Consider the following 19894-nt stretch of genomic DNA (forward strand, 5'->3'; position numbering starts at 1 on the left):
CCCCCGCCGTGTTGTTTCCCCCCCCCCCCCCCCCAGTTCTCTGCCCAATCCCACTGTGAGGGAGCAAGCGAGTGGCTGCGTGGTGCTTAGTTGCCAGCTGGGGTTAAACCAGGACAGTGTGAAATCAACTAGCAGTTGAGGCTGCAGGTAAACCTTGGCAACTTAAAAAAGCTGGACAGAAGGGATTTCCACTGAACCAATTACCAGTAGGAAAACTGGCTACTTAATGCTTGTTAATTTAACACTTAAGAGCACAAACATTATGCCAAACAATGTTCTGGAAAAAGAAACACATCGTAAGAACTCCTTACTAGCTCCCTAAGCACTTGTTAACAAGGAAGGGATTGTTTACATTAGCTCTACACCTGGGAAGAGGAGGAGGAATGGGAAAATGGGACCTAAAGTGGCAAAATGTAGAAGGTGGCATTTTTGGAACCATACCTCTAAGGAACTATCAAATTTTTTTTTCCCTGATAATGAAATTTTTTTAAATTCTTTATAAGGTTTTTATTTGCTTTTTCTATGATTTAAAAAAAATGTGCAAGGCATCAACAGGAGCATAGATCTTAGCAATCTTTGTTGGTATCTGATTATATGCGATATACATTGAATTTATAGAGACCCCAGCAATCAACTGCCAGGGCGCTAAGAATAAACCCTTAAGCAGGTTTTAAAACAGGAGACAGCTTAGCATTTTTGTCCTCACAGGATTAGATGCATAATTTTTACTTTTTCTTCTCCTTCCTCCTGCTTTCACCAACAAGTTCTGTGGGTTGAATGCTGGGGCAAAGGCACAGGCTATATTAGACGATGTAAAACACACTCAGCGAGTTCAGAGAGAGCTTCTGCCTTTGACAACTTCAGTTTAAATTAGAGGCCAGGCAGCCAAAAGGCAAAGGAGATGAGCCATCAGCTGGGAGAATAAACAGGTACCTGTAATTTAGCAGGCTACCAGTCTTTGAAACTTGCTGTGTGCCATGGCATAGCAACAACTTTAAGCATCACAGCAGAAACATGAGTTTCTCTCTTTTCTGAATCTTCCGTTAAACAGTAGCTTTATAATAACTTACAACATAAGCACCAAGGCCAGAAAGACTGGCAGGGCTCACAGCTTAAATGACTCATTGATAAGTGAAAGCTGGAAACATCAGACAAATGAAAACAAACACCATCACTGGCATAAAAGTACAAGCATTACCCAAGTTCAAACCAAATGCAAAATCCTTAAATTAAAAGCAGGGAGAAGCAGTCTGTGTGCGCGCCAGAACAGCACTGCCTCAGTGAGTTTATGGACCCACAGTGACAAATGAATTTGAAAGGACCAATGGAACAACTCAATAAACAGAGTTGGAACCACTAAGGTCTCTCCCATCTCATTCATCTGTAGTACACTACCCAGTAGCCCAGCGTATTTTCCAGCTACATAATGCATACTACCTATGAAGGAGTGACTTTTCAGAAGTAACACTCTTCTTAAGGAGACAAAAAAAAAAAAAAAACTAATGAAATCACTTCTACTAATACAAAAAAGTAAATAATGAAAGAAAGCATTTCATCAAATTCCTATGAGGGTAACTTAAACGATATATTTCTCCTTGACTATTCCCACCCCCTTCTTTTTGTAAAGATTCCACTGTTATAGAACCTGCCAATAAAATTCATCAACACAACAGAAAAAGGAAACATAAGTAGCATTTGCACCAGAATTTTCTTGACCTGAAGTTCTGGGGTCAGCCAGGTGAAAAAAAGAATTAATCTAACCCTAAATCATCAAGTGATTTTGCATTATTTTTCCATACATAAAAGGAGGTACCAATGAGTTTTCTTTGCAGAGAATTCTGTAAATTGATAGCTTTGTTCCAGTTCACTACAGTTTCTTATTGATTTTCTCTCGTTTTAGCCTGCATTGATTTGTTAATTCCTTCTCTGTAACAGTTCTAATGACATACTGAGAATGAAAAAAATGCATGCTTTAGGGCCTTTTCCACCAACTTCTTGTTTCAAACCATATTTTCACTTGGATTTAGAACATGTCCATGCACATACCCTGGGTTAGACCTGACTCACCTTAAACTAGGAAGGATACCTTTTACATTGAAACCTTTCTGTTTAGGCTCCTCATGAATGAACAAGGCAACTGAAACGTCAGTGAGGCAGAACTGGATTTCTGCACTAACAGTTGTCAACTTCCAAAGTTACTGCTCAGAGACTGTCTTAACACCAAGTACATTTTTTAAGCAATTTTGCAGCGCTCCCCACAGTTGATTAGCAGGCATTAACTGCATCATGCATGTGAATGGCACTAGTGAAAGTTCATGGCATTTGTTGGTGCAAAGAAATACTTCAGAGGAGCCAGGAGCTGAATCGCAAGTTGTCTCTGAGCTCAGAGTGAGTTGCAGTCATGGTGCACTGTTATTAGAACAATCCATGCAGAAGGATGGGACCCAGTCAGTATTTTTAATTTAAGGAATATACTATGAGCATATGCAGGTCACAGAGTTACAAATAAGATAACTCAGACTAGTCATTTTGCTACTCATTGCTCATTAAATACAGCTGCCAATTTGGTCTCATCGTTAGGGCTGACAGCTGATGCATGTCTGCACAAGCCACAACTACTGCTGCAAGTAGTTTTAGTCTCCTTCCATTTCCCTGATACTTTCAGAGATCTCCAAGTGAGGTATTAATTCAGCATTCTAACTGCAATACACTATCAAACGGAAAATGAATTTATGAGTTATGAAGATTAAGACTTCACCCACACTCACACTTACAACACCTCAGTCATCACACGCTGGGTGGGTCTCCAACTCCTGAGTTGATCCCATGTCAGTCCTCTCCTACTTCACCCAAACTAGAGGCAAATCAACCCTTCGTGGTCTCCCATACAGATTACAAAGCAGCTTGACCCCTGGCTGCCACTCCAGTGCTACAGTACAATCCCAGCAGAGCAATTTTGGTTATTTTAAACCAACCTTCATCTGCAAAAATGATAATTGGAAACCTCTAGTTTGTACTCACAGAGCATATGCTCTCTGGCATGCAAGACAGGGCAGGAGTTCTCCTTTGCCATACACTTGGTGTGATTTGATTTCCCATCTCCCTTTCTGCAATGCCAGCTGCAGAGAAACTGGTATGGGTAATGGGAAGCACAGTGCTGAGAACCAATATAATCTCCTCTTTGCTTTCCAAAAATTACACACCTAGAGTTGGTGATGTAGGCTCTGCTTATAACCACAAGGAGAAGAGGAAAGTCAAGCTCCCCATCCTCTCACCTAATATTAAATAGCTGAGCTTCACTTCACCAAATTATTCATGATAAAATTGCAACTAGCTTATGGTTTTCATGGAGCAGACTGATATTTCCAGAGTATCTTATGTTGCCTAACACACTGGTATTCCTAACTTCCAGAAATTACTTTGCTATGAGTGTTAAATATCTCTCTACCCAGGCCATAAGATATTCTTTACAAGCCATGGTCATGTCCTAATAGAATAAGAAAAGCACAGAATAATTGGGATGGCTACCTAACCAAAAGTTGCATTTGCATTTCAGCAGTTTGTTACTGCTCTCAATTTCCTGCTAGGAGAAAGACAGGGAGAACTGACTGACCCAAGTAGTAAATCCCATTTCCTCATTTCCTGTGATATACCTGTAAACTCCTCCCAGTCTTCTTGCAGTGTTGCCAAGATTAGTGTTATTCTCCTACACAGGGCATGCAGAGCACACAAACACACCTAATCTAACACAGACTTTCTGTATTTCGTATGCAGACTGCAGTTTCCTTCTTTTGATACATCGTCTTTGGGGTTCCCCCCCCCCAATGATAATTTCAACAATTTGGTCTCTTATTTTCATCCTTAATTGCAACTTCTTATTTGCACAGTGAGTTGTACTCAGAACCCACTTCTCCATGGCCTTTATTTTCTTTATTGTTACTTAAAATGAATTGATAAGCCAAGAACTTGATTTCCACTCTTGCAAGAATATTGTCGTGGTTTAACCCCAGCCAGCAACTAAGTACCACGCAGCCGCTCACTCACTCCCCCCCCATCCAGTGGGATGGGGGAGAAAATCAGGAAAAGAAGTAAAACTCCTGGGTTGAGATAAGAACGGTTTAACAGAACAGAAAAGAAGAAACTAATAATGATAACACTAATAAAATGACAACAGTAGTAATAAAAGGATTGAAATGTACAAATAATGCGCAGGGCAATTGCTCACCACCCGCTGACCGACACCCAGCCAGTCCCCGAGCGGTGAATCCCTGCCCCCCACTTCCCAGCTCCTAAACTAGATGGGACGTCCCATGGTATGGAATACACTGTTGGCCAGTTTGGGTCAGGTGCCCTGGCTGGGCATGAGAAGCTGAAAAATCCTTGACTATAGTCTAAACACTACTGAGCAACAACTGCAAACATCAGTGTTACCAACATTCTTCACATACTGAACTCAAAACATAGCACTGTACCAGCTACTAGGAGGACAGTTAACTCTATCCCAGCTGAAACCAGGACAAATATTAAAGGGACCATGTCTACATTGCCATTTTTATCATTTCATCTCCAAAACAGCATAACAAAACCAACCTGCACCACTCAAGGAAAATTCAACAATGCTATTTCTCAAAGGACCAAAAGATCAAGATCAACTTGTAAAATACACCAATTCATGACACACAAAAAAACCCCCACTGCACTACTTGCTTACCAAGTGAGACAGTCCACATCACTTCAACTTAAGAATGAGGATAATTTAATTAATTGGTCCAGAAGGACCTCACAAACCCCTCAGTAAAAGATGAGCTGGCCTTTACCTCTCCTTCTATGGGGGTCTCTCCTCATGAAGGATCACTAGATGGACAGATCTAACAGCATTAAACAAACATCCAGGGAAAGCAACACACACTAACTGAAATATAACACAAATAGTCATCTGACCTGTCTGGAACATGCAGATATCAACTACCTTTCCCTTCTAGTGATATCACGAGAGAGAAAGCTTAATGAGTAAAGGGCTGGAGTGGAATATGTAGCACCTGGGTTCTCTTCTCAGCTTTGCAGCTGACTTGCTGTTGCACCTGAAGTCACATAATTTCTCTGTTTCCACTCCCATCCCTTGTTTGTTTTCATTATTAGCTATAAGTACTGCAAAGTAAGAACCACCTTTTACAATGAGTTCTTCAAGGGCCCACATCTGTTTCTGTAGCACAGTTAGGAGTTTTGAGGCAAGCTGGCAAATCAAAGAACAAGGAACAGAGTTTACTGAAAGTTTGTTTTTCCCACCACCAGTTCTATTGAACTACATTCTTGGATTATCTAAAAGTTATTAAGCTTGGAAAAGTAGAGAGACTTTTTTGCATTTACCTCCTTCCCTAACACCCAAAGCAGGTTTTTTTTTAAGCAGCTTCTTGGATCAGTTACTACACATATATTCTCAAACTCTGAGCAGTAAAATCTGGTTTAGGAAAGTTCAGTTTGTTGTTTCTCTCCCACAAAAATGTAAACCTCTTGTTTTGACCATTCAGAATAAAGAACATAGCCACAAATACGTACAGTACCCAGTCAAACAACTAAGCATACTAAGTATACAAAAGCCACACACACACACAGCACAGAGATGATGTACGTATAATACTACCAGGTTATTTCTTTTAATACCCTTTAAAGTCTCAACTACAGCTTTACTTATGAAGAGGCCTCTAACAATTTTTCCTGAGAAGTCAAAAAATACAAAAACAGTTGTCATTTTTTGTAAACCAAAAGGTTCCATTTTTAATACTATTGTGTTTATATGTTAAGGCAATAACAATGCTTATACATTAACCTATCAGTCATATGAGACTCAACCAATTAATTATCATCATAGCAGGTATCTTAGATTTGTCTTGTAGGTAGATGCTTAATATTTTGCAATATGAATGGGGAAAAAGGGAAACAAGAATATACTAAAAGCAAAGCTACCTTTCAAATACTTAAACAAAAATGACATTACAGCAACTGCCACTGAAAAGAGTGGCAATAAACTTTGACTGCAAAGGGCGCTGAGTATTCATAATGGCATTCCCTGAAAAAAGGAACCATATGGAGGATCCAAACCAATCTGCATTGCACAAGACGAATGTACACGCTGGGACGAATGTAGACACTGGAATTATGGACCACAGTAGGATCAGGATAGACACAGCAGGTACAAGTTGCCACAAGTCCATCACCTATTTTCATCCCCTGACACAATTGGCCCCTACATCCACCATCAAGATCTAAGTTGGGTGATGTAAAACTGAGGAAGGAATTAAGCCCAAGAAAACCCAAAAGTGACAGTATGACACAAATTTTTTTAATTTCTTAACTGAAATTTCAGAGATCCCTCCTCAGAAAACTGTAATCTAGCACAGCTTGCTTTAAGTAGAGAAAGGATATGATGAAAACATGGCTCCACGTGAACAATGCTGCATAACCAAAATGACTGTAGCCCTTCCACCCAGTTTAGCAAGAAACATTCAGCACTGCACAATGACTTCTCACTTGTTTATTGCTGCAGCAAATGTTTGCTGTAATGTGAATGACATGCTGAACATACCACAAACAGTAAAACGATAGCTATTAAAAGCAAAAATATCAAACAGACTGGAAAAGCACTTTGACAAGGAAGAAACATTAAACCAGGTCTTTGTAGCATTTGCTAAAAACAGAGGCTCATCATATTTCAGGCCATTTGTATTTAATTGTCCTTTCATCTGAAGAGCGGTGGATATGAATGCACATCAGGCAGCAGATGAGTCAGATGTTCTGAAGAGGTCCAATCAAGGACACCACACAACACAAGAGCACGGCATGCATAATGCCTCACACAACTAACTTCGTCTACAGCCTTGTTTCTTTTCAGTGCCTCATCCTATTCCATGGTGGTCATGCACCAAAGTACTGAGAAGAAAATAATAAATAGACCTGCAGTCATGTTATTCAAAAAGTTTAAACACATGAGACTCCAGGAACCTGATGTCCACACACTCTTTTAAATCTGCCAGGAAAACATACTCAGATTAGTAGATAACTATCTAAAACTCAGGCTTTTGTTCTTCCATTGTTTCAGTTGAAAGAAAAAAAAAAGTGCTCATGTTTCACAGGGTCAATATTTCTAAATGAGTTTGTCAGACGAAGTCAAACTCACAGTGGAATAGATCACTCACAACACTTCAAAAAATCAGGTTTTGGAGTGGTAGACAGACACAGACATTGTATCAATTTCAGCACAAAGAAAGGAGAATCCCTGGCCTGTGGTGGAGAAAGCAGGTAAGCCAGGGGCACAGAGACAAGGAACAGCAGAGGAGGTTAAATCTACTGTGCTGTACTTGAGCTAAACCAGTGTGCCTTTTATATTGTCCTCTAATCCTTAGATTAGTTTCTCCATTTTAGTTTTAACAATATTAACTGAAGTGCAGAGACAATCAGCAGACACAACTTTGCCAAAAATTCAGTTGAATCATTAAAAGTGATCTGTAAAAATAGACCGTGGATAAAAATCATTAGTTGTAATACTCAACTGTTAAACTGGCTCTCTGCATTAAACATGCAAATTGGAATTGTTAATTCAAGGTAAACATGGAAAAGAACTCAGCTCTCAAATCAAACCTCGTCTCCATATGACAACAAATGGAAAAATGAATAGCTTTTGTGTAAACAAAAACCAGCTCACACTCTACATAGCCTACGTACTTGTCCTGGGTTCAGCTGGGATAGAGTTAATTTTCACAAGAAGCTGGGAGGAGGCACAGCCAGGATAGCTGATGAGAACCAGCCAAGGGGATATTCCATACCATATGACTGAGGGAGCTGGCCAGGGGGAGGAGGGATTGCAGCGAGGGAACAGGCTGGGCATCAGGTTCCAGGTGGTGAGCCATTGCATCAGGCATCACTCACTTCGTATACTGTTCTGTTAGTATTATTGTTATTATTATTTCTTCTCTCCTTGTGTTGTCCTATTAAACTGTCCTTATCTCAAGCCCTGAGTTTTTACATTTTTCTTCCAATTCTCTTCCCTATCCCACCAAGGGTGGGGGGAGGAGTGAGCAAGCAGTCGGCTGGGCCTAAACCACAACAACACTGCAATTTAATGTATTTTTTAAGTATAAAGTCTAGCTCTGGCATTATTTTGAAACTTGAAGTGAAGAAAGTTAGGCTCTTACTATCTGCTTTTTCCTTTTCTATTCAACACAGTTCCTCTTAGGGTACAAATGGTGCTAGCTCTTGATCACTCTCTTAAATCATCTTCATGCTGCTAGCTCTGCAAAGAATGATGCCTGCTCCAGAACACTGCCATTGCTAATCACTCAAATCTGGTCTCTCATAGGTCTATAAGGAGGAACAGCGATGAGGGCAGCAGAATGAAGATGAGATTGTTTTTCTCTTCCTTTTCAAGCAATATATCTGAATGTATCCCTTTTCTTCACCTTCATGGATCACTTATCCTGCCAAGCATAACTTCCTCTGTGCAACAGCTATGGCTGCCGTGGCTTTGTATTGTTACGAGGAATGACAGAACTATATACTTGAGGCATTACCCAAAGCACAGATGAAAAACAGCGTGAAACAGATTCAACAGTGGTGTTCTCTATAGATATCTAATGACAAAAGCAGGGACACCCATCTCAAAATGAGTAAGAAAGTTGTTTGAGACTCAGTGGAGTCAACACTGACTAAACAAATTACTCATTAGGGCAGCATCCTGGGCTCTGAAGCTCCACTTCACATCCGTGAGTGCACACATCCAGAGAACACTGATGATGGGAAAGGGTAGAGGCTGACTCTTCTAACAAAAGTCTCACCATGGAAGACTACCAGGAGGCAGAGATGCAGTACGTACATTGCAGCTGAAGCTGACAATCTGCACTTACCCCTTGCATTTTGACTGCCAGCTACCCCACAGGGACACGCATACCTTTTCACTGGTTATCTGCTCAGGTGGGACCTGCACATTGCCTGTCAACAGGCCAATTGCCATATGCTGCCTCTCAGCCACTAAAAAGCCAAGAAAATGGTTTCTAGGCAGTACAGGTTGCACATTCTGTCACACTACAGCAAACAACTTGAGTAAAGTTTTCTTTCTGATCATCTTTATACTTGAGGATAAATCATTTTGTATCAAATTAGCCATATGAAAAGGAAACCTCCAGTACTACTCAAGGATGTTATAAGGTACAGAAATATTCATTATATGCTTAGATAGCCTGAGCTAGAAGCTGTGGCATTATTATTTATTGGCTAGAGAAAGGCCATCGGATAAACTGTTAGAGGGCTTCAGACGAAAGTAGCTCTGCTACTGGGCAGGGTCCCACCTCATCTGTTAGGCTGTGCAACTGTTGCAGGTGCAACTATGTCCTGCATACATTGATATCTGAGAGAGCTTGGCATCTTCTGCTAATGGTACCTCTGGTTCCACCACGGAAAAATCAGTTTCTGAATGCAAAAGCCTTTTAAGAAATTTGAAATAATTGAATCGTATTAACTTCTGAGCTTACAGGAAGAGCAGCGAGGGCTTGTGCTGTAGCATTTGAAAGGGTTCTATTAGGAAATTGTTCTGAATATTTTAACACACCCCACCCACCGCACCCCACCTCCAAAAAAAAAAAAAAAAAACCCTGGGGGAAAAAAAATGGTAATTTTCTTCTTTACCTGAGATGCTCCATTTAGGCAAGGCACTGAAATAGGGATGTTACACAACAGCTCCAAGCGTTGTTCAGATGCTGTGCACACCTCCTGCCCATCAGGAACCACTGCGTGCCTTCCAAGTTGCCCATAGTCAGCTCTGCCCCAGGTGAATACCTTGCCAGTTTCTAAACACAAAACACATTTCAAGATTACGTATTCACTAGGTTCCTGGAACATCTGGATACCAATTCAAAACTAGAACACCACTTCTTAATGCATCTCATCTAAAGCTTCAAAAACCTAGTAAAAACTTACTTCAGGGAGCAGAATTAAAAATATTAAAACTAAAGACATATTATCATGTAATTCTATGCAGTTACTCAAACTCCACTAACTTGTTTTCTAGCAGAACAACATCTGTAGGGTGGCCTGGGCTATAAATGAATCCATGTCTGTAAAGCTGCATAACCTGGACATTCTGCGTACAATATATACACTTTGGTTAAACAAAGGACATATTTCTAGCTTAACAGAAGCACACACAAAACAGCTTATTCTGAAACATAAAAGATTCTTCTCTATACCCAGTCTTTGCCATAAAGACATCCGTTACATGTCCTGTATTTAACATACAGTTCATGTTTTCCTGATAAGGGTTACCTTCTGTCACAACTTCTGTTAGCACAACTGGTTAGTCAGGAACACCACCACAGCTGTCATTAAGCATTGGAAATACACCAGTTTGTTTTCACAGGAATCACACATTGGCCAAGGAAAGATAATTTTAAATTAAATCAGCAGTATATAGATCACCCTTCTCTCCATATATTATACTGCTGCAGGACTGACACCCAAGAGTCCATTATCCAGTATGGATAACATTCATAAAGCAATGCTTTTTACCTTCAGTTCCTAATATTATTAAAAAAAAAAAAAATCATACTGACAGTTTTATTTTGTTAATGAAGTAACTAGATCTCCACAGATAAGTCATGAAAGGCTGTCCCTTCAGGGCTTCCAATTAAAAAAGTTATATACACAAAGCATAAACAGTATGTTCTGAACTCGGATTTAACTAGAAGCAGCAACCCACATTCCAGCCCAGAAGGAAGCCTGTAACGACCTTGAGTTACGTACATACTTCAGCCAAGCCTCAAACTCCTCTCCAGAACTGAACTCAGGTCATCATGTCGTAAGCCAAATTATGTGGATTTGAGGAAAATACCATCAAGTCAAGCAAGTCAGCTTAAACACACACACTTCTCCCCTTGTCAGTCAGTACAGACATATCCCACAGAGGGGTCAGGAGCAGGGGGTACCAGTCACACTGTCCAAAGATGACAACTGAGGTTTTTCTTAACACATGCCATAACACAAACCTTCGGAAACCCGAACACCCCCTTTTCCTTTGGGTGTTGTTAAACTGTCTTGAAGGGGACACAGGTGGGCACTGCTGGTTTGTGGAGTTTAAGCTGATAATGTATCTCATAAATGAAGTGGAAGCCTCTAACTTCATATATTTAAATACACAAGAAGTATATGCATTTTCCTTGGAAATCTGCTAGCAGTGGTAGCTTTTACTCCGATCATTCCAAGTTTTTCAGATGTATTCTCTCAGTTCACTGATAATGCTTCCCCTGAAGTAATTAAGTCATAAAATTACTTGTCCTTTTCTCTCAAGGGCACAAAGGTTTTCTTCCTTTGGAGCTTCCTAGCAGTTCAGGGAAAAGTTGAAACCAGTCATATACTACTTTTGATACAAGTGAGGTCTTTCAACATAATAGCTTCATTTTGTTAGGTTAAAGCATTAAAACAAGTTTCATTAAGAGAACTACCAGTATACCTTACAGAGATTAGGAAAAACACATTTGCAGTTTAAAAAACATGCTTGCTCTGGATCTAGTATATTTACTTTGCAATTTGTATAGATCTCAGCTAAAAACATCTGCAGCTGCAAAAATGTTGCAAGAAGACTCCTACATCAGTATGTTACCTAACAAATTTAAATGTACACTAAGCTTCTGGCTTTTACATCAGACCAGGTTACTGCACCTATCCAGAACCCTATTAGTGGACTGGAAAAGGACAAGCAGGCTGCTCTATTTTGTATCAACTAAAAGAACTGAAGCTGAGTTTTTATGAAATTTAAAGCCAGAAAGAATTTCTGTAACATCTAGTTAGATCATTAATAAACCACAGGCTCTCAAGCCCTACCCAGACATGGCTGCATTGATCCCAAGGACCATACTTCAACTAAAGCATCTCAGCTCTCGGAAGCCAGAAGCATCAAGTGCCACAGGCAAAACCATCAGCAACCCACAAGGCCTCTGGAAAGGCAAGCAGTGTATTTGATAATACAGACCCAGATCCTCATACACAGCCTACAGCACTATCCTGTACTCAGGGGCAGTAGAGGTTCCTCTCAAGCCTGACTTTTGGGGAAAAAATTCTTTCCCCAATCAAACCTGGTGCTCTGTCTGGACCCAGACACGAACAAGAAACACCAGCCACTCATAACAAAAATGATCCTTTGCATCATCACATCAGGGTACTGCTCCACCTTGTCTCAAATCTTGTCTGCTGCTGGTGTCTGGATTCAAATGAAGGCAATCTAAAGTCCTAACACACATCTGACCAGTTACGCACTAAGAAAATAATCTTCCCACCCTGCCAGTAACCAGCAGAAAACAGGGAGCAGCTGACACAATCACCATCTTGATGACAAGCTGCTAGAGCAAGTTCTGTGCAAAGCAAGCAATTCTGTTCCCCTCTGCCAAGGGCCTGTGAAAGGTCGAGAAAAGCGCAGTGGTCTACGGCTTCCCCGATTACAAGATGAGAGCAAAACACCACCACCACCTACTCTGAAGTCAAACTAAACTGCATACGTAATTTCCTCTTATGAACTAAGGGCTAGCAAGTCCATCACCTGCAACAGGATTAATTTGTCTATAGTTGCCATCAGCTGCTTATTGTGTCTTTATCAATGACTGGAAAAAGTCCCCCTCTCTGCTATCTAGTATCTCTTGCATGTGCTAGGGTCTATACAAGTTTGGTCTTTTTTTTCTTCTACACTGTGGGTATTGGTCTCCTTATGGTTCATTCTGCAATTCTGTTATTGGATCAATTTTTGAGACCCTACACTGAAATTTTAACAGTAACACCAAGTTGAAATGGAAGTAATAGAACTGGAAACAATATGATCCCAGTGGTTTTACTCAGCCTTACAAAGGCTTTGAAGTATGCTCATCATTTCAGTAAATTCAGTAGAACTGAAGAATGCAAGCATATGTGAAGGATTAAAACCAGACAGCAATAATGCTTAGCTACAACAAAACACCTTCCATCCACAAATTCTATTTCTTTCACTAGAGAAGCAAACACAGTATTACTTACACAGGCAAAACCAAACAGAACATTTAGAACTAAAACTGTTTCTGTTTACAAACAGAATTTTTTGTCATTAACTTTTTCCTTTTTGCCACTATAAGGGAAACAAGGTTCAGGTGGTTATTGGTAGGCAAACACAAAGAACATCCATTAAAAAAAAATTAAAGCCAGATAAATTAATTTTTGCTTTTAGGAAGAACTTCTTGAATGACCAAATATTAGGTAAGCAACCACTTCCTTTTCAATGCTCATCAATTCAGGTCTCACTTCTAATCAGCAGAAATTCATTCCTCAGGCTTGCTCCTGCTTGATGAACATTCCCCCTCCCATGCTCAGTCTCCTGCTAATGGTCAATTATTCCTATTTTTCAGCTGAACACATCTGCATAGGGATCCTTTTAAAAAAACCTGATCTGTCTTTTCTGTGAGACAACCTAACAGAAGCTGATTTAGAAGTGTCTTCTCTATGAAGTACTGATATTTTCAGCAAACAAAACCAAAACAGATTAAAAAAAAACCAAAAAAACAGTCTCAAGTGGAAATTTCAGGCTGAGGCAAACACCAATGCATGGAAAATGCCACCAAAAAGACTAAAGTCTCCTCAAAATTCTATGCAAAAGAAAGCACTGAGTTATGACAGAAAGCATTAAGCAACTGTAATGAGAGGTACTGCTACTGTGCTGCTTATAATATAGATGGTATTTTAAAATGTTCTAAGAATATTTGAGAAAAAGACGTTAGTCATACAGAGTAAGGAGGTTGCAGGATGAATTACTTGAGAATGAAGGGTGATATAACAAGGAGTGTTGGTCTAATATTAGAATAGAACAGATTTTAATTAGAAGTTAAGAAAACATACACAGTGATGAGTCAACTGGACAGAGTACATCAAGCATGGAAGTAGCTGAGGCATCAGAAAATGAGATATTTCATACCAGACTCTATACATTAGGAGGCCACAAAAGGCAGGAGCTATTTCCACAACTTTTGTGAAAGGAAGATGCATACAACATAGAAAAACTGGAAAAGCTTTCCAAAGATACTAACAATGCTTCCTAAGACCTTGATCTTGCCATGTTGTGAGCACGGAGGCTCCAATTCCAAAAGGCACTTCAACTCCTTAACTGTGAACATCCACATTGTCCCAGATTACTTCATTGCAACTGTTCCTTTTTTCAGCAGGCAAATGATACATCAAATAAAGGCCAAAGGGTTCAATACCATTTGGAATTAAGAAGTAATAGATATAATTCACACGTCCTGTGTCATTCCAGTGTACAACCTGAATGAAACGTACAGTACAGGAGTTCAGAGAGCTATAAGAAAAGGACAGAGGTCAGAAGATTTTTAAGAAAAACTTCCCAACAGCCCCTCAAGTAAATAGTACGTACAACAGTATGCTACATCATTTGAGATTGTACATGGTCTTACAGATCTTGTTTCCTCCTGCTCTTTGAACTGTAAACACAGCAGTCTGCATCAGTATCCATACAGCAGCAAATAATCTGAAACACATGCTCACAGCCCTCACAGAATACGGATGAAGGTATGTACATATTCAAGTGCTTGCAGCGCTACACTAGCAACTCACTGTCAGAAAGGCTCCTCTGCATTTTCTTCACGTCATCCTTCTGGTCCTTATGCTATCACAAAGGGTAGAGAATTGAGAATGGCCTCAAAATTACAAGTTCACAACCTTCGGAGTACTGCAAATCCAGCAACATTCCATACAGCATTTCTAGCCGCTTCCTGCCTGACACTGTAGCTCTTACAGCTTTATGGTGCTGCTGAGGCTGTAGAGTGTGGCATTTTTCCCTTTTAGCACTTTCTTATTCAATCTGCTCAGCCACTAAGTATTTGGAGAGAATTACCAATAAAAAAAAAAAATGCATTTTAGTTTTAAAAACAGGTTGGTTTCTCAGTAAAACACAACAGACAAATAGGAGTACTAAAATTTACTTGTTTTCACCAGATTCAGATTCATCTTTATATCAATTTTCCTGTTTTAAGATAATATCATGATTGCACTAGCGTTATCTCCTTGAAGTCTCTATTCAGTATCCAGACAAGCTTTGAACTATCCTTTCATAAGCCTAGATGAACCCTTTCATCTAGTATTATCTCAATTCATGGTTGCATTAACAATTACTTTTCAAATGAACTCCGGATGTTTGCTGAATGCTTAATCTCATTCAGACTTGAAATAGGAAGTTCTGTATAAAATTCCTAATGCCTCCTTTCACATGAAAATTCACAGGAGCAGGTATTAAAAATTGACATTTAGAGGATGCCTCTGCCTCCTCCCTGCCCCACACAGGGAAAAGCAACACTTCTCCCACAACTACAGATCTCTGCTGTCCTTCAGGACAATCACTAACGTCCTTCAACCCTCATCGGCCTAGAAACAGCCTTTGTGCAGGGCAACCTTACAGAAAAGACATTCGTCCATCCATCCCTGCTTCCTTCTTCGCTAAAGACAGCTTTAATTCAGCAGCTGGAAACCAGGCATCACTACCACACCTACAGTCTAACACCTGTACTTGTGCATGGTTTCAGTACAAAGCAGGATTATCTGCTCTGACAAAGGTTTAAATGGCCCCTTTACCCTCTTACACAGGAGTTCGGTGTACCAGAGTTGCCCACATCTCTTAACACACCTTCTTTCTGTGACCTCCTTACAGACTTCTGCAATTTTATATAATAGGGCATGCTCCTGAATTTTTTGCCATATTCATTTATAATAGCTATTAAAAATGTATCACTAAAACACAAATTTATGCATAGTATCGAGGTCACACCTCTTCAGGAAAGTTCAGACAAAGTAGCAAAAGCATTTCAGGGATGTCGGCAATAGAAAACTAGAGATCATTTCAACAGCCATTTCCAGCCTTCTGCCATCACAGGTTGCAATACATAGCTAGTTCAGAATAGTCCACAGAGCATCTACTCAACATGCTGCAGTTCACAAGGTTTTGCAAGCACCCTATAAATAGGTTTAAACCTGCAACAAAAGGCCATGAGTGCCACAGGAAGAGAAGCATAAAGCCGTCAGCAGTCCTCCTGCAATAGCTATGGATTTGTTAGTTAAAACTCTTATACTTTAAGTGGGCCAAAAATTTCTGCCATTCTGAGCTACATCAAAAGTCCCCAAATCTAGTGATCAATTTAACCTCTAGCATGTGGGCAAGACAAACCAAGAAGACACCCAAGGGATTTCAGGATTTCATACCAATAGAATCAGTGGCTCATCTATGATCCAGGAAACAACTGGCTTCTCACTGTGACCCATTCCTACTGCTACAAAAAAAAAAAAAAAAAAAAAAGGAAATTTAAGAAATCAGCCTGGAAGACAATTACACATCATGAAAGAAAATTCATCCAACCAGGAGGAACTCTGCTGCACAGCATTAACGTAAACAGGTACAGCATATGGGAACATCATCCAGTCACCTTTCAGAGCCTCCTGGAGATATCAAAACATTAAACATCCAATGACTCATATGATAATGCAATGTAATGGAAAATACTCAGCCAGGCAGGTAAAGCTATGAGGATGTGGGAGACTCTCCAAAGAGAGGACACAGGGACTGTGACGGCCTTTTAGCACAGACTAAAATGTTCACAGCACAGACTGAGAATTCCTCAGGCAACAGTTTACACGAAGATGACCTGAGAAACTTCGAACCCAAATAGTTGTTCTCATCCCTAGACCACCAGCCTTCACTGTACTTGAACTATTTGTGATGGGGAAGGTAAACCAAGCCAAGGAATCAATCTGGCTGAAAAATAGCCTTGGGAAATGGGAGCTTGGCAACAGCAAATATTGCTAAAGGCAGTGCTGTATTAAGTCAATTTAATATTCTGTATGATAGGTTAGAGATAGCACATCATGTGAAACTGCAAGTTAAGTTTATCATGCACTTTACCAACAGACCCATCTTTATCAGGACTGTGGACACCATTAAACATCTAAACAGCTTTGGCTTTCATTCATTAAAAAATAGGTATGCTGCTTCTTTTTTGCTTCCATAGTTACACCAAGTTATGTCTCAAGATGGGCAATATTCAGTTAATGGGATTACTCACATACTTAATAGCAGGCTTCACTACATTGAAAGATTGAACAAAAATAACTGTTTAGCATGACAAATTCCAAGACTCTCCAGTCTTCCTACCTTGGAAGTCCTGCCTCTGGGTTTGGGTTTTAGATGGGAAAAAGGCTGTTCTGCTTTTAGAGGAGAGACTGGAAACATGAAGTACCATACAAAGTTCTGAATAAACTGAAAGAAAAATTAAATGTAAGAAGTTAAATGCTTGTAAAGTTGTGTTCATACTGCTGATATCAAACAGATATATGATCTTGGCTCAGAAAAGAAAATGCAGAGGGACGTCATGAAGTCCATGCAATCATGAAATAAAGCTGGGGAAGTGGGGTGGGGGCAGGAGTAGATGTTAAAGTACCTATCACACTTTGCACTCATCCTGCAAGATGAGAAAATTCCCTTCTCATTTCTCTCCACTCATGATTAGAGAGTCATGACTGCCTCACCAGCTGTGCTTCTGGCTCATTTTAAATTCAAACTACAATACATATCTCACTTTTTAGACTTTTAATAGCAATGCCTTAAAATGCAGATTGCTGGCTAAATTTAGTTACATGATTAAAAACAAATCTAACTCATCTCTACCCAGCAAACAGAACGGCTGCATTCAAGGTTCAATAGAGGACTTAACTCTTCATCTAAAAAAAAAAAGTCCTAGCAAAAAGAAGAAAAAAAAAAAAAGAAAATCAAAGCCCAATTTAGTGATGCCTCTAAAAAAGCAGGATGCATAAAACATTAACCAGCTATGGAAAACTATCTGCAAATGCATCCTAGTATACCGTAGGGTTTTTATTCTGTACTTCTGCAAATAAATTCTGCACTGTGCTACTACAGCAGTATGAGTCATACACTTTTACTGACGTTCTATATTTATATCTCCATGCCCTTCTGCACTGTTATATGCTTTCTTCCATATAGGCCTCCCTAACCTGGAATTTCCTTTCTCCTGCAGTTCAGGATCTCTTCCTCTAACATTGCCCAGAAAACTGAACAGATATTTCTTTCTAAGCACTTATTTTATTCTTTCTGGACACCATTTTGAAAAAGCAACATCTTTGAACTATTATAATACAAGGCATATGTTTTTATTTGTTCACAATTATTTTCTTGTGTGTTATTTCCTACTCTCTTTCTGTAAACGGTCTGCTCAGCCATTTATCCCCTTTGAGGCAAGGCTTGGGTCTTGTTTCATTAGACTTAACACAGTACAGTGCTACAGAAAATTTTATTCAGAGATTACAAATTACAATATATCCATGTTTTCTAGATCATTTTATGAAAAACATTACCTATATCTCCAATCTTGCAAATATTTGTGAATCTGCCTAATTTGGACAATGCAAGTGATCCTGATACTCTCACTATCCCATTGCCATCTAAGCCTATTTTAAGAAGGAACAGGCATCTGTCTACAAGAGATAAGCAAAGTGAAGGTAATTAAGTTCCCAGTGCTAATATTTACCTTGTCAAAATACTTGAGGGCATGCTGTGGAAAGACAGACACAGAAATATCACAAGAAATGCTCTGGAATGGCAGTCTGAAGAACTGAGCTTTTTTGCTGTTGTCCACAAGATGCATTCCCAAGAACAAATATTCAGAGATCATTTGCACAGAGATTTCACTACATAACAAGCCTCAGACATGCATGATTCTGAAAAGTCACAATACCTACAAAGAAATAGGAAGCATTATAAAAACAAGAGCATTAGATGACCAATCCTGGGACTTGCTAAGCGGCTTTAACTTTCTCAGCAGCTCCAGAAGCAGCCGAGTTCTACATCCAATGGAGTTCAACCCTAACTATGTGCTGTTCTTAAGAAACAAAGTACAAAGAACAGAACAGTATCGCAAAACCAACGATGGCACCTCCAGAGCCTCCCAGGAGATCACCCCGCTTGTTCAGAGTCAGAACCATTAGAACAGCAACTACAATTGACTAAGAGTGAGCTGTTCACCTCAAATAACGAGCAGCTGTAACTGCAGCATTCTCACTGACAGGAGGAACAAAACAGTCTAAAAGAGGATGGGAAGGAAAATTCGTGCCCTCTGAAGTCAAGAGATGAATAATTAGCAATAAGGCAAAGTATTCCCTCTGGATTATTATTCCCATTTTTCCCTACCCCCAAGAAAGACTGAGTTTAAGGCGGGGGGTGGGGGGGAGAACCCACACAAGATTCCACCTCAAACCATGCATGGGTAAGATTCTTAAATATCAAGGAGACTGCAGGGAGAGAGGGGACAAAGGTGTAAATACTTGCATAATAGGTAAAGTATCTAAATGCCATTTATGCCCCCCAAAATTCCATCATCTACAAGAGCATGCTATCCAGCTAGCAGAGTTCCCTTTGACTCCTGCCTTCTTGTTCCAGCTCAGACCTCTGACTCATTAGAATTCACATATTAAGAGACTGTGAGATGTTTTCAGCATTTCAGAGCTACAGGACACAGAGCAAGGCAAAAGTTTAGATCTGGAAGTCTAAAAATTCAGAAATATTTTAGAAATGTTACTACCTATGTAAATACAATGCAAGTCGCACCTGTAAAGAAATCTGAAATTCCCTGCGAAGAGGGAATTATACTAGTGAGGTTTACTTCTGATGTCTACCAAATGAAGCAATAGCTGTCCACAACCACCTCTGTATAGCTATAGCATCTGTATTTGCTTGCAGCGCCAGCACATCTATGTTTACAGATTACCTAAGTATGTACATGAACAGGGTTGTAATGTAAGTGTTGATGTTCTATGCTGCCTG

General features: G+C 39.8%; 1 protein-coding gene across 2 annotated transcripts in view; it reads right to left on the reverse strand.

The window, feature by feature from the left end:
- The window catches only part of SERGEF (secretion regulating guanine nucleotide exchange factor), a 164613-nt gene that overhangs the window by 118154 nt on the left and 26565 nt on the right, over positions 1 to 19894 (reverse strand). For both annotated transcript variants that reach the window (XM_010563847.1, XM_010563848.1), the window contains exon 9: positions 9676 to 9836. In XM_010563847.1, coding sequence (XP_010562149.1) covers positions 9676 to 9836 — 161 coding nt within the window. The remainder of the gene's footprint in view (positions 1 to 9675; positions 9837 to 19894) is intronic.

This window comes from Haliaeetus leucocephalus, unplaced genomic scaffold, assembly GCF_000737465.1.
Source record: "Haliaeetus leucocephalus isolate CR32 unplaced genomic scaffold, Haliaeetus_leucocephalus-4.0 Scaffold173, whole genome shotgun sequence".
NCBI classification, from domain to species: Eukaryota; Metazoa; Chordata; class Aves; order Accipitriformes; family Accipitridae; genus Haliaeetus; species Haliaeetus leucocephalus.